Source organism: Salvia hispanica, chromosome 1 (assembly GCF_029641045.1).
Source record: "Salvia hispanica isolate PSC_SH4W2 chromosome 1, Shi_PSC_v1, whole genome shotgun sequence".
NCBI lineage: Eukaryota > Viridiplantae > Streptophyta > Magnoliopsida > Lamiales > Lamiaceae > Salvia > Salvia hispanica.
Window position 1 is genome coordinate 24,339,797 of NC_142692.1, and position 15,753 is coordinate 24,355,549.

General features: G+C 33.1%; 1 protein-coding gene across 1 annotated transcript; it reads left to right on the top strand.

Moving 5' to 3' along the window:
• The first annotated feature begins 12,620 nt into the window (after positions 1 to 12,620).
• LOC125221006 (protein PSK SIMULATOR 3-like) lies at positions 12,621 to 14,314 on the top strand. The gene is made up of 2 exons (XM_048123130.2): positions 12,621 to 12,633; positions 12,720 to 14,314. Exons 1-2 carry the CDS (start codon positions 12,621 to 12,623, stop codon positions 14,312 to 14,314), a joined length of 1,608 nt encoding a protein of 535 aa, XP_047979087.2.
• The last annotated feature ends 1,439 nt before the right edge of the window (positions 14,315 to 15,753 follow it).

Consider the following 15,753-nt stretch of genomic DNA (forward strand, 5'->3'; position numbering starts at 1 on the left):
TAATAACAATAACAATAATACTCTCCCGTTTTCTAAAATAGAAACTTTGAAATGGCATGAGTTTTAATGCAAAATTGGTAAAGTAAGAGAGAGAAAGAGAAAAAAATGGATAAAATAAGAGAGATGAGTAGAATAAGTAGTGGAATTAGTGTTAGTGGACTGTGAGATCCATCATAAAATGAAATTTTTATTTTTAAGAAACGGATCAAAAGAAAAAAAAAATATTTTTAAAAAACGGAGGGATTTATTTTCCATAGAGTATATATGACATACTCTATTAACCATTATACGTACTCCATTAAAATTTTACTCAATAAGGACCAGATTCTAGAGTCCTATATTTTGTAGTATCTCATTAACATTACACTGTAAAGTAATGAGTCATAATTTAATATTTACTACAATCCAGCACTGAAGTTTTAACGGTTATGATTTACAAAGGTGTAATTGATTTCTAAAATTATGAATTTTGGCAAATTAATCTTAAAAACTAGAAACTTTACAATTTGTTCGTTACTTCTCAATCCAACCCAAATACGATATCGGCAGTGAAAAAGTTATTCTGCGTGGATAACTGTGAAATGTTTATGATATTTTAGATCACTTTAAGTTCGTTTTCAAGCAGGTTAAAAGCCACTTAGAAACCACGTGATTTAATACTTCCAAGTAGGATTAAGAATGCACGTAAGTTAGTTGAAAATGGTGCTTTACGTGCCGTGAGAAATAACAAACAAAATGTAAAGTTTGTGTGATATTTATGACCAATTTTAAAGTTCGTGGTAAATACCAAAATTTACCGTTATTTATACTAGTAGTTCAATTCAGAGACCAATATTCCTTTTATAAATTATAAAAGATAATAATAAATTATTAATAAATAAAAGTGAAATAAAATCCTGGAAATTTGCTACATGGAGTACCTTATTTGGGAGTGTAAACCCTAGCATTTGATTATTATCTTCATTAAGGTTCAACAAAAAGGTGCTAATGATGATTAATGTACAATTTTATAATGAGGGCAATCAAATTTAATTACCGTACGTCCAGTTTAAAAGCCTTCACTGTCGTCCACATCTAGCATTACTACTTTTTTTGATTGATTACACCAATAATCATCATAGTCATTTGCAAAAAGAATTACTACTACTAGAACATGGTGGTGGTGGGGAAGAAAGATCTACGCCATCTACACCATGTGATGCTGTACAGCTTTTACATCCTTCCGCCCACTCCCATTTCCTTCATTTCATTACACGACTTTGGTAATAATTATTATAACCCCCACACACTTCTCTTCCTATTTCTTGATTGCGATACATTTGTTTTTCTCTCACCAACCACATTTTAATCAAAATTTTAGCTATTTCTCCACACACCAACTCTTCTGATCACTACATACAAATTAATAATCAGAGTTGACATTAGATTTTTAATAACTATGGTTCATTTGAATGCTGAGTACGTACATTTTTTCTTTTAAATTATGCGTGATTTGTTAAGTATGCATACATCATCCAACTTGAATAAGCATCAAATAAAAACTTATACTATTAGCGTAGAAACTACAAATAATTTGCACTTAATGTATAAATTAAGCAATTGTATTTTCGAGATTCTAGGTTCAAATCATAAATGACCGTAATTTATAAAACCAATTTTTGTTATAACTCAACATTATATCCAACATGCAATTGAGATAGATCAAAATGAAAAAAAATGAGACAAATATCGTTGGACGAGTGAAATACTATATAGCAATGGACACCGTGCATCACAGGAGGCTTAATTGTAGTAATAACGAAAGTAAATAAAATGTTTAAATATTTATGTATAAATTCAAGCTTAAATTAACTTAAGCCTGGACGGTCGAATTAAAATTTCAAAATAGGTTCAAAATTCAGACAAACTTGATTCGTTTACTCTATCTATTAATTTGTGTACATGAAAAAAATATGAATTCATATCGTGACATAAAACTTGATTGTTAATCTTTTTTTCCTGATTGCATATTGTTTTCGAGTGTTTAATGAACACACATTCATCAACAATCATTTCCGTGTGGTGTCTTTCTTTGAGTACACGTGTAGCATGTGCAATCTTATAAATTTTTCTCATTTATTTTTTCAAATTTACAACTAAAAATTTTATATGACTTTTATATGGAGCTGTCGGCGGCGTATTTTATTACTTTGCAAATAGAAAATTAAAACTAAAATAAAACCAAACTAACAAAAAGTCAAAAACAAAAGGAAAACAATTTGAGCTCCTAATTATAATGTGTAAAATATTGATCTTCTTTAGATGCGAACATGCCGGCTCCCTAAATTAGTTGCTTCTATTTTTTTATTTACTTTTTGAATTGCAATAAAAAGTTGCTCCCCGTCCGCAATAGGAGTCGCATTTATTTTCAATACAGATATTAAAAAAAAGTGAGTGTGGAAATGTTAGTGAATATGAATCCCATTCATATATACTTATCCGTCCCCTAAAAATTAAAACTTTTAAAATGACACAAGTATTAATATAAAATTAGTAAAATGAAAAAGAGATAGAAAGAAAATATGTTAGTGGAAATGGTCTCACCTTTGTTAAATCTTAGTAATATAGTATATGTTTAATTATCTTTAAATTGTAAAAGCATATATATCCTGTAAAATAAACATAAAAACAGAAAAAAGTACTAGTAAGTAGTATAGAATTATAGAAACAATATTAATTGTATGGCCGCGGTAGGGGTTAGTAGTAGTGAATGTCGAGACTTATTTATTTTTGGCAATTCGCATGTTTGTTCTCATTTACAAAATCTTTGTTCTATAAAACAAATAAGGTCCCAACAAAAAAGAAATAGGATAAAAACATATGTTGCTTTGTCAATGGATTTCCAGACAATACTCTATATTGTCAGTTCCATATTTGGATGCTATTGAATTATTTCCAATCCCATGTTCTTCTCTTCTGTAGCAATTCTCATTACTTGTGAGTTTTAAATTGTCAGCTTATTATCTTTTGATCTGTATTTTGTTTAATGGCGTTCATGCTTCATATATAGTTTTTAATGTAATTATTTTGTAGTAGGATTGTGTATTTATGTATCTATTATCATTTTATTAAAGTACATTTTTTTGTAGTATATATTTTATGTTAAGGCACTAAATTTTAGTAGTACTATCTTTACGCTGATAAATAGAAAAGTTTTTTTTTTGTTTGCACCCAAATATGTATACTGCCAAGGAGGTTATAATTTGGACCATTAGATTTCAGAATTTAACGTCAATATGTAAATAACGTTAATAAAAAATGTTAACACAATGTAAGTTTGACATTGTGATTGTCATTGTGTTGACATTTTTTGTTGACGTAATTTGTCACTATTGACATCTAATAATGAAATCTAATGGTCTGAATTATAATTTGAAGTCTGTAAATTATATACGCAATTTGCATTATAATAGAACCCTACTTCCAAATCCAGAATATTTTGGAGGTAAATATATGAGTATACTATATATAGGTCTAAGAAACTAGCAAAATAAGTAAAATTTAAGAAAATAGTTCAATACACACAAAAAAATTACATTGTTCTCTTTTGATTAAACATCCATCCTAATGAGTACCTGTTTTTACATGTTAAGTAGATCGATAAATTTAGAAAAGGAAAAAGAAAAGCAAAAGTTATCTCATAATCACTCGATTACATCACATTAATCGAATATGTATAAAAGCAATTCTTTGCATAAAATAATCAGGTTTTATACATATAAAATTTATTGGTTAAGATTAACAGAATCACCACCATTGTTTATAACAGTCACCACAAAATAATTCTTGACTGACTGTCCCATATGTTGATTTTTGTGTTTATAATTGGGTTGTTAGCGCCTTTATTTAAAATTGGTCAATTCGTAATTGGTATTCGGAAAAAAGTAACACAAGAAACGAAAGCACCAACACCATTTTCGTTATGGAGGGAAAAGACAAATGTATTATATGCAGAAAGGGAAGATAAATAAAGAAAGAAAAGGTTGAAAATGAAGAGCACCATATATATTAGGACAAAATAAATGGTTAAATAATGGAAAGTTAATTTGAAGTGGGAATATATTGTGATCTTTATTCTTGTAGTATATTAAATGGAGCGTATCCTTGCTAAATTTAAAGTAGCATCTAATATAGTGACGAATAAATTTGTCCTGTGAAGCTTTTGAATTGCTCTTTACTTCGAGTCCAGTGGAATAAATATAATACAGTACTATTATTTTTTATCTTATTTGATTTTTCAGCCCAATAAAAATAAAGCCCAGTAGAGTTAGAAGTCAATATTAAAAGCCCAATTATTATCGAAAAAACTGTAGTGTGTGAATAATTGAAGTAGTCCTGATTCTTTAATGGATATAAGTAGCCTAGTAGAAAAATAGTTACAGTAGTTTTTAAAATATGAGGTCTTGTGTAATTGTGATCAATTCTACGGGACTGTTTTTTTTAAATAATATCTAATTATAGTTTAGAGATCATTTATAAAATTTATTAATATAAAATTTTAACCTAATAATTGTGAAATATATTGATTTATAAAGTTGTTATGTACTCCATTTCTTTTCTATAACTATAACACAAGTACTTGTGTGATTAAACGTGGTGATTTGTTTTAAATAGATTTTTGGAATGTCTTTTCAGCAAATATACACATGATGAAACTATTTATATTCATGATTGATATAGATATAGTAATGAGCACGTTAGATAAAGTCAAGACTTGATTAAAATTAAAGATCATCACAGGTTCCTGTTTTTGGCTTCGTTATTATCGTGTACTACTAGAACATTGGAGGGTTGGTCCCCTTATTTTTACTAATGTCCTGAATTTGATTTATTTGGGAATAAAACAATGGAGAATTGATAAGAGCATCCACAATAGGCCACGGACTAGCCAAAGGCTAGCCAAAAACTCCTTCTGCCACATTATCATAGACTTCTCATAGGTTAAAGGCTATAGCCAACACCTTAGCCTAACAAATAAATTGACAAATACAATTAATTCATTTTAATTATTGGTGTTTATTAAATATTTTAAAAATGAAGTGCAATGAGTTGTAAATATAGAATATAGAAAAAAAAATTAAAAAGGAGAACTTTATTTTAACTAATACTGTAATAAAGTAGAGATTGAAAAAAATAAGTTAGTCATATTGAAATAAGGTAGAAATAAATAGTTATGTTGGAAATTGATATGTAGTGATATTATGACTTATTGTGATTTGTTAACTTACGACTAATTTTGTTTTAAGGTTTGTTCAATGCATGTAATAAGATTAATTTAGTAAAAATGTAATACAATTATAATTTAATACTCCTATTGTTTTTACAGTTTGCTGAGACATTTAAAAAACCAGTTTCATGGAATATGGCGAGTATAAGTTTTTGTTTTATACTACATTAAAATATTGTACTTATTCGGAGTAATATATATATATATATATATATATATATATATATATATATATATAGAGGGATGTATTCATATCCTTTTTCTAATTATTGTTCTTTTTTCTTCTAAATCCTAGCCCACGATTTTGATGATCTAATGGCTGATTTTTATGCCACATGGATTTAATAAATTAATCAAAAAAATTCGAAAAGGGCACTTAGGGGAGTAGGTAAAAATCGGCAGTTATATCATTTCCATGATTCACGCCTTCTGTTCCATATTTACATAGCTTTTATTTCTTTTCCTTTATTAAATCACAATATGCTTATTTCTTTCTATAATTCATCGATTTTACTCAAATTCTAACTATTATTTCGCTAAAAAATATTGGAGAAAGAGCTTAGTAAAGGCAAGAGGAAAGCTTGATGTGTTTTGTACCTAAAAAATTAGTTTTCGTCTTGTATTCAGTTTTATTATTTGTTTCGTTGTCTTAGTTTTATTATTTCTAGCGCTGTGAACATTTTATGCATAATAAATTTGGATTTTTCGGGAGTTAATGTGCATTATCGAATAATAGCCTTGCATTAATAATGATTTTCTGTGCATTACTCCCTTTTTTTATACCATTATTCCACTACTTTGTTAGCGTGCTAATCGAATAATAGTCTTGCATTAATAATGAATTTTTGTGCATTACTCCCTGTTTTTATACCATTATTCCACTACTTTGTTTACGTGCATTATCGAATAATACCTTTGCATTAATAATGATTTTCTGTGCATTACTCCCTTTATTTATACCATTATTCCATTAATTTGTTAACGTGCATTATCGAATAATAGCATTGCATTAATAATGATATTCTGTGTATTACTCCCTTCATTTATACCATTATTCCATTAATTTGTTAATGTGCATTATCGAATAATAGCCTTGCATTAATAATGATATTCTATGCATTACTCACTTTATTTATTCCATGGCGGGCCAAGTAGAAGTTCCTCAAAATCCAGGGAATAATTTATCCATTATCACTTTACTACATCACACACTAGTAGCAAAATATGCTTCAGTTATCAGGTGATATCTACGGTTCAAAACAAGTCGTCCTTTGACCAAATCAAAATAAGTTATCCAAAAACAACAGTCTTAAAGTTAACGTCAATAGCGTTTCTAATGATTACTCTTGCAATCAATCCAACCGCTCTTGAGCAAACTCAACCCGACGCTGCTTAGATGCTGTCCAGAATATGAAAAAGATATGAATTAGAACAAATAATGTATACGTTACAGCAAATAATGCACCACATCTATTAACCGATGTACAGAACAAAATATTTAATGTATAAACCAAATTATACTAAACAATTACTTCCTATACTGCAACCTATACCACAAAGTGCAAAAAATAGCAATTTCTGAATGAACACAGAGTTCGAATCCAATGAAATGGACAATAATGTACAAGAATGATAAAATAATGCATCACCTTCATTGGGTTCCGGTTGGCTTTTGTACTGCCGGCCTCTTTTAGTCATTCTATATCTGCGCAACAATATTGACGAAATCAGTGATGTTTCAACCATAAATCAGTGAGGTTTCAACCATTTAATGACGAACAATGTAAATATTGATCAGAAATCCACTATACACTTCCATATAGCTTACAACCCTAAATCAAATGCCCACAATTTCATCTTCTCCACACAAAAAAGACATCTTTTGTGCATCGTTCCAAATCGAAAGCTAATGGATGAAAACCAAGCTATAACTCACAACATAACTTAATATACCCAGAATGAACATAACCCTTACTATTATGGTCGCAATTTCATCTTTTTCAAGAAAAACGAGCAAAATAATTTTGTGCATTATTTCCAATCGAAACTCAAAGGAGAACAAAAACTGTGAATCGGCTACTGGTTGTGTTTGTAAACGTCGCCAATCGAGGTTTAGTAGTGTTTCTACCTAAAAAATATACTGCAAACACACACCTTTTTATGTCCAGGAGATGATTCGACTATCAACCCACACCACGAACCAAAACAGCAGCTTTTGTGAGATAGAATCGGCGGTCGACGGCGATTTGACGGCGGAAATCGTTGCTGAATTTGAATTCGAGTGGAAGAGAGCGGCGGCTAGGGTTTCTCTTGTTTTTGAATTAGGGGAGAAATTGGGTTGAGAGAATGTTGATGGGATGGAGTGAGAGAGAGAGAGGAGATGAAAGGTCAATGAAAATGCTGCGTAAATATCGCACCTTCCGTTTTGAAACGTCTGGGTTAGTATGTTATTTTACTGCTTTACCCTTATAATGCACGAAAATGAACGAATAATGCAATACGGAATAAGATTTGTCCTTTTAATCTAGTCCATCCATTCCATCAATCTAATGGTTTATATTAAGAAGAGAAAAGACACTAAGGGTGTAATAGGACCCTAATGCTCCCCTATATATATATATATATATATATATATATATATAGAGTAGTGATATAGGGAAAGTGCCCCTTAAGTATATAACTAGAGAACAAATCACAGCCACAAGATCAAGAAAATTAAGGGCTAGTTTTAACACATGAGATTTTCGAATTTGAAGGAGAAATCAATTCACTCTATCACAGATTTACTTCACTATACAAGGTGGGGGTATAATAGACATTTCACTAAATTGCAGAATTCATCTCCCACCATCACTGCTCTTCCCGTCGCCTCCATCCATCGTCGCCGTCGCTTCCATCCACCGTCGCCATCGCTTCCATCCATCGTCGCTGCAATCGCCGTCGCCTCCATCCATAGTCGAACAATGAATCCAAATGAGAAAGATTTTTCAAAATGTAAGTTGTTCTACTAGTTACTGATTTAGATTTTTCATTCTTATTTAGATTTAGTTTTGAGAATTCTGCAAATTCTAACGCCGAGAGTGTTTAATAAGTGAGATATCCAGTAGTTTATTATGGAATCCAAATTGAACAGAACAGATGTTAGCTTACAGTTAATTACTACAATTAACTACTTCTATGTTTTGTGTAGGTTTTGATCGACAGAAAAAAAGAAAAACAACAACCGTAGACTCTGATCGTGAGTAACAACTACATGCTCTGTTTTTCATTTAGTGAATTATTACATTATTAGAGTGAAGTGTTTGTGATCTATGCTTATTGTGCTCTGTTTTTTCATTGGTTTGAAGTAAAACAGTGTTAGAGTGAAGTGTCTGTGATCTATGCTTGTAGTGCTTTGTTTTTCCATTTCAGTGAAGTAAAACATGGTTAGAGTGAAGTATTCCAGTGTTAGAGCGAAGTGTCTGTGATCTATGCTTGTAGTGCTTTGTTTTTCCATTTCAGTGAAGTAAAACATGGTTAGAGTGAAGTATTCCAGTGTTAGAGTGAAGTGTCTGTGATCTATGCTTGCAGTGCTTTGTTTTTCCATTTCAGTGAAGTAAAACATGGTTAGAGTGAAGTATTCCAGTATTAGAGTGAAGTGTCTGTGATCTATGTTTGCAGTGCTTTGTTTTTCCATTTCAGTGAAGTAAAACATGGTTAGAGTGAAGTATTCCAGTGTTAGAGTGAAGTTATGTGATCTATGCTTGCAGTGCTTTGTTTTTCCATTTCAGTGAAGTAAAACATGGTTAGAGTGAAGTATTCCAGTGTTAGAGTGAAGTGTCTGTGATCTATGCTTGCAGTGCTTTGTTTTTCCATTTCAGTGAAGTAAAACATGGTTAGAGCGAAGTATTCCAGTGTTAGAGTGAAGTGTTTGTGATCTGTGCTTGTAGTGCTTTGTTTATCTATTTCAGTGAAGTAAAACATGGTTAGAGTGAAGTATTCCAGTGTTAGAGTGAAGTGTCTGTGATCTATGCTTGTAGTGCTTTGTTTTTTCCATTTCAGTGAAGTAAAACATGGTTAGAGTGAAGTATTCCAGTGTTAGAGTGAAGTGTTTGTCATTCATGCTTAAAGTGCTTTGTTTTTTCATTTCAGTGAAGTAAAACTTGCTTAGAGTGAAGTATATCATGGTTAGAGTAAAGTGTTCCATGGTTAGAGTGAAGTGTTCATTCATGCTTAAAGTGCTTTGTTTTTCCATTTCAGTGAAGTAAAACTTGCTTAGAGTGAAGTATTCTATGGTTAGAGTGAAGTGTCTGTCATCCATGCTTATATTGAAAAACAAATTCATGAGATAGAAAAATCAACTCTTGCGATGGAATGCTGAATTAGCATATCATGAAATCGACTATTAGCGTTGGAGAAATTAGCTCTGCGATGAAAATTGATATAACAGATCGTGAAATTAACAATTGACGATGGATAAATCAGCTCTTGCGAGAAAATTGATATAGCAGTTCATGAAATCAACAATTAAGATGAGGAAATTAACTCTTGAGATGAATATTTTGCGAGATGTGATTGTTGAACATGAGCCCTAATTTTACTTTCACTGCGAAATCGAGCAAGTTTTCCCCTCATTTCCACCGATAATCTGAAAATCGCGGTTATTTGCAGTGTAATCCTAATTTTGAGCCCTAATTTTACTTTTACTGTGAAATCGAGCAAGTTTTTCCCTCATTTCCATCGATAATTTGAGAATCGAGTTGTGCGGTTACTTGCAGGTCGAAGTATGAGCACTAAATGTGAAATTCCGGCGACGGCCGATTCATCCTCGCCGCCGTGGATCGAGCTGCCTGCAGATGTGACCGGCAACATTCTCAAGAGGTTGGGGGCGGAGGAGAAGCTGTGCAGCGCGCAGCAAGTGTGTGCAACCTGGTGGAACGTTTGCAAGGATCGGTGGCGGAGCGAAGGACGGCGTCGCCGAAAATCTGGATGATTTTGTTGCAGCAAGATCTGGAATTAGCGTGAATCTTCCATAGAATATGGTTTCCAAAAATGCCCTTGTTAATTACTTTTTAATTAAAATATGTAAAAATAGTTAAGCCATAAGATTAATTTTAAGTATTAAGATATGTGGCTGAGATTTGTTCTCTAGTTATACACTTAAAATTAGTTAAACATTGATCACTCCTCTATATATATATATATATAGGGATGTGATCAAATGCAAACTCTAAATATTGTACAAACTCCAAACTATGATCTGGACCGTTAGAAAATATCAACAGATCATGAAATAATAGCAACAAAAAATGTCAACACAATGTCAAAGGTTGATGTTGTGTTGAAATTGTGTTGACATTGTATTGATATTGTGTTGATATCAGAATCTTGAAATTTTATACTGTGTTGACATTATGTTGATATTGTGTTGAAAAAGTTTGGAGTTTGTATAATATATGAGTTTGCATTTTATCACTACCCTATATATATATATATAGAGAGAGAGTTGTGATCAATGTCGAACCAATTTTAAAGACCGAACTAGAGACCAAATCTGGGCCATTAGATCTAGTTTTTTTGATGAGATGTGCTGCTGTGAAAATTTTTTCGGCTTCATTACAAGCCCATTTTACTTCATTATATAGGTTTATTACTTCATTCTGTACTTCAAATGCTTCTACACATACTTCATTCCAATAATTTATTGCATTATTCCATGTGTTTATTAAACTATATTAGCGCCATGGCGTTGGTGATAGATATTGTAGAGAGAAAGAACGGCACGCGGCGGCGAAACCACATTTAAGTACTGGAATGAAGTAAAAACCTATTGGAATGAAGTAAAAACCTACTAGAATGAAGTAAAAACTTACTAGAATGAAGTAATATATTATGGAACGAAGTTAAATCTTCGTAACATGTTAGTATGACTTATTTACCTTCAGATGAATTAAAATAGGCTCGTGATGAAGGCGAAAATAATTTATAAATTTCTGTATCTTATCCATAAAAAACTAGATCTAAAAGCCCTAATTTGGTAGGGTTCGGTGGTTCGGTCTTTAAGAGTAGATTTGTGGATAATCCTTTGGTAGGGTTCGGTGGTTCGGTCTTTAAGAGTGGATTTGTGGATAATATTATCCACAAATCCACTCTTAAAGACCGAACCACCGAACCCTACCAAATTAGGGCTTTTAGATCTAGTTTTTTATGGATAAGATACAAAAATTTATAAATTATTTTCGCCTTCATCACGAGCCTATTTTAATTCATCTGAAGGTAAATAAGTCATACTAACATGTTACGAAGATTTAACTTCGTTCCATAATATATTACTTCATTCTAGTAGGTTTTTACTTCATTCTAGTAGGTTTTTACTTCATTCCAATAGGTTTTTACTTCATTCCAGTACTTAAATGTGGTTTCGCCGCCGTGTGCCGTTCTTTCTCTCTACAATATCTATCACCAACGCCATGGCGCTAATATAGTTTAATAAACACATGGAATAATGCAATAAATTATTGGAATGAAGTATGTGTAGAAGCATTTGAAGTACAGAATGAAGTAATAAACCTATATAATGAAGTAAAATGGGCTTGTAATGAAGCCGAAAATTTTTTCACAGCAGCACATCTCATAAAAAAAACTAGATCTAATGGCCCAGATTTGGTCTCTAGTTCGGTCTTTAAAATTGGTTCGACATTGATCACAACTCTATATATATATATATAGCATAGGAAGATTAAAACAACAAGTTTTGATTTTTTTGTTTAAATCGTTAGTGACGTTGCCTGATTTCCAACTTCTCCCGTCTTAATCTTCTGCTATACTTAAATGTGATTAATAACATACTTAAAAAATATATATATATATTCACACTATTGTATATTTGTGGGTGGATCGGCGGCGGCGCGGGCATAAATTGAGCGGCAACATCTCAAATTCAACTTCACTTGTTTGTAAGTTTTCTGAAACTAGGTGGAGCCAATAACAAAGCTCAAATGTAATAAAATAAGAATAGTACTGTATATAACTATGTAGTAGCAAGAAGCATATACCCCATATATAAACCATATCATATTCCAATTTCCACGCTATTCCCACCATGCCAATTGCCAAGCAACAATAACGACCAATCTTACTTAAACTGACACGTCTCCTTTTGCTTTGACCTCGTTTACATCGCGACAATAATTTTGTACTCACATTTGTCGCCGGCTCTCTCTATATCGTTATGCACTATATCTATATTACTCCTATATATTTGAACAAATCTCCAAACTCCCTCTCCCTCTCCCTCTCTCAATTGTTACATTCAGAGGAGATCGTCATGCTGCCGTTGATGTGACTCGCCTCTAGTTTGCTGGTAGCGGAGAAGATGTTAGTTCACAGTAAGATTTTTTCATGCTATACTTGTTTCTTTATTTTTTTCGTATTAAAACAAACACCTGAAAATAATACTAATATTTTGATTTAGGAGTTTTGAGGAGCTCAAGCAGGCGCGGGCCAATTGTTGGAATTTTGGCATTCGACATCTCCAGGATGATGTCCAGGGTGGTTAAGATCTGGGACTCTGTCAGTGCTAGACACATTGCTACACTCAAAGTTGAGATCGCCAACTCAATCGGAATCCACAGGCTTGTTTCTGACGACGACGACTACCTTCTGGATCTCGCTGTCGCTGAGATCATTGATAACTTGATGGATTTGGGGAAATCAGTTGCTGTGCTTGGGAACAAGTGTGCTGATTCCACCTACCATAACCTCGACCCCATTTTCAACGATCCCAGCGCCATTGACCCCAAATGGTACGGTTGGCAATACAGGCTGAAGAAGATGGACAGGAAGGTTAAAAAGATGGACAAGTTTGTGGCTGCAACGGAGCAGCTCCACACAGAACTCCAAGTGCTGGTGGATAGCGAGCAGAGTCTGAAGCGGATGCGAGCCGGTGCCAACTTTGGAAAGATGAGACTGATTGAGTGCCAACACAGAGTCCTGTGGCAGCGCCAGGAGGTGAAGTCCCTTCAGGAGATGTCTCCCTGGGTGAGAACGTACGACTATGTGGTTCGGCTTCTCCTCAGATCCCTCTTCACCATCATTGAGAGGATCAAGTATGCTTTTGGGAGTGGTGGAGGTGATTGGTTCCCTAGTCGTTGCAATTCAATGCCTCGCCTCGAGCAAACGTCTTCTGAGAGCAATGATAATCACGGAGCTTGCATTAGGAGGACATGGTCAAATTCTGCCTCACGAGCTTGCAAGAGCAAAATGAAGGGCTATGATCGGACTTCTTCGTCCATTCGCTGTGGGATGCAGCAACCTGTGATAGGTAGACGCCTTGGCTTGAAAGGCTGCATGACAGGTGGTGGGATTGAGTCTCCTGTTTTAGAGAACTATTACACGCACTCCTGTGGCAGCTCGTACGCAGGGTCTGAGAACGATGCTAACGAGATAGAAGAGGCGTGCACTGTTAGGCGTCTCGCCATACTATCCAGGGATGGATCTTTCTTTCTTGCCAAACGTCGTCTGTTGAATGCTCCACCATCGACTCTTGGCTATGCGGCTCTGGCTCTCCACTACGCTCATGTGATTGTATTGATGGAGAAGCTAGCTTCGTCTCCTCACTTGATCAGTCTCGATGCAAGGGACGATCTCTATGATATGCTACCTTCGTCTATTAGGAGGAGTCTAAGGGCGAAGCTGAAGGCATTTTCCGCAACCCTGGATTCGTTCGAGTACAATGCTGCCTTGGCAGCTGAGTTGAGCTCAGAAGTTGCTGGCATTTTGGAATGGCTGTCTCCACTTGCTCGGAACATGATACGATGGCAATCGGAACGGAATTTCGAAAGGGAGAGGGTGGTTTGTGGGTCAAACATACTACTCGTGCAGACACTTTACTTTGCAAACCAGGCAGACACGGAGGAAGCAATCACGGAGCTTCTGATGAGGCTAAGTTACCTATTTCATTTTGGCAGAAATACAAATTTACGAGAGCCTTCTGGTAGTAGAGCATATGATGATTATTTCTTTACAAGGGATAACATGTACTACGATGCAATTGATCATATACAATAGTATTAGAAATTCTTGTCATCATAATCATATGTTGTATACTAAAATAAGATCTAAATTCATCATGAAAATTGTGTTGAGCAGTTAAAAAACATGAATATGGACAACTACCTCGCTGATCTGTTTCTCTCAATGTTTTAAAAATCGGACCGGCCGGCGAACCGGCGAAGCTACTGGTTCATGGTTCAACCGGTCCGACCGATTTAACTATTGGTCGAACCGTTATACTATTATAAATATATTAAATTAAATATATAATGCACAAAAAATATAATAAATAATAAAATATAGTTCATAACTAAACCATATAAATAATTAGTTATAGATATAATATAAATAAAAAAATAGTATTCAAATATTAAAATTGAATAATTTTTTATTAGTAAATATAATTAAATACATAAATTATTAATTAGTGTAGATGAAAATATATATTATATGTATAAAAGTAGATAAAGTTCATGTTATTTCAAAAATGTGTGTGTGACGAAGTAATATTATAAAATTATTTAAAAAGAATATTAGGTAGTTTAAGTAAAATATACTAAAAAATAATATTTAATAAATAGTGAACTATAACTAATAAGTAATATGAATATGAATGATAACTTGATAACTAACGATCAAATTTAGTTATTAGTAAGTATGATTAGAAGTTAAGATATAATAATTATAATTTAATATATACTATAATTATAAATTATTTATAGAATATATAATTAAGATGAATTATTTTATTAGTATGGGTAATTAGGTGTATAAAATTTAATGTATGTATATAATCAATGTTCATTATATTCCATCAAGGCCTTGTGGTGGAGTCGAGGAGGTGCTGATATTTGGAGGAGAGGTCATGGGTTCGACTCTATGCAAGAACAAATTTTGAAAAGATATTTTGAAATTGAAGAAAACCGGTTCCCAGTTACCGGTCCGACCGGTTCGGCCGGCCGGTTTCACTGGTTCAAAGCGGGTGAACTTGATGGCGGTTTTTATGGCTTAACCGGACCGGATTGCTTGCTGGTTCGCGGTTGGACCGGTCGAACCGGCCGGTCCGGTCCGATTTTTAAAACATGGGTTTCTCTCTCATTTTTTTTAATGTGAGTTGACTGATCAATCCTGCTCTTTTCTTTTCTAAGTGTTTCAGGTCCTTTTTCTACGCTTTATGTGGGGATCAGACCATTAAGGATTCACTTAAAATCGAGACATTTTCAGCTAATAGACCAATCAAAGAAGCAAACAAGTAAAGAAATACTATGTCCTATTAAAAATGAAATATTTCCTTTTTGGTTATTTCGCTAAAAATGAAACATTTCCTAAAATAAAAACAACATATCTCTACATTTTTTTCTCTCTTAATTTATTTTCTCTCCACTTAACTCACAAGATAATAATACTATATAAAATTACGTGTCAAAAAACAAATGTTTTATATTTAGTGGGAC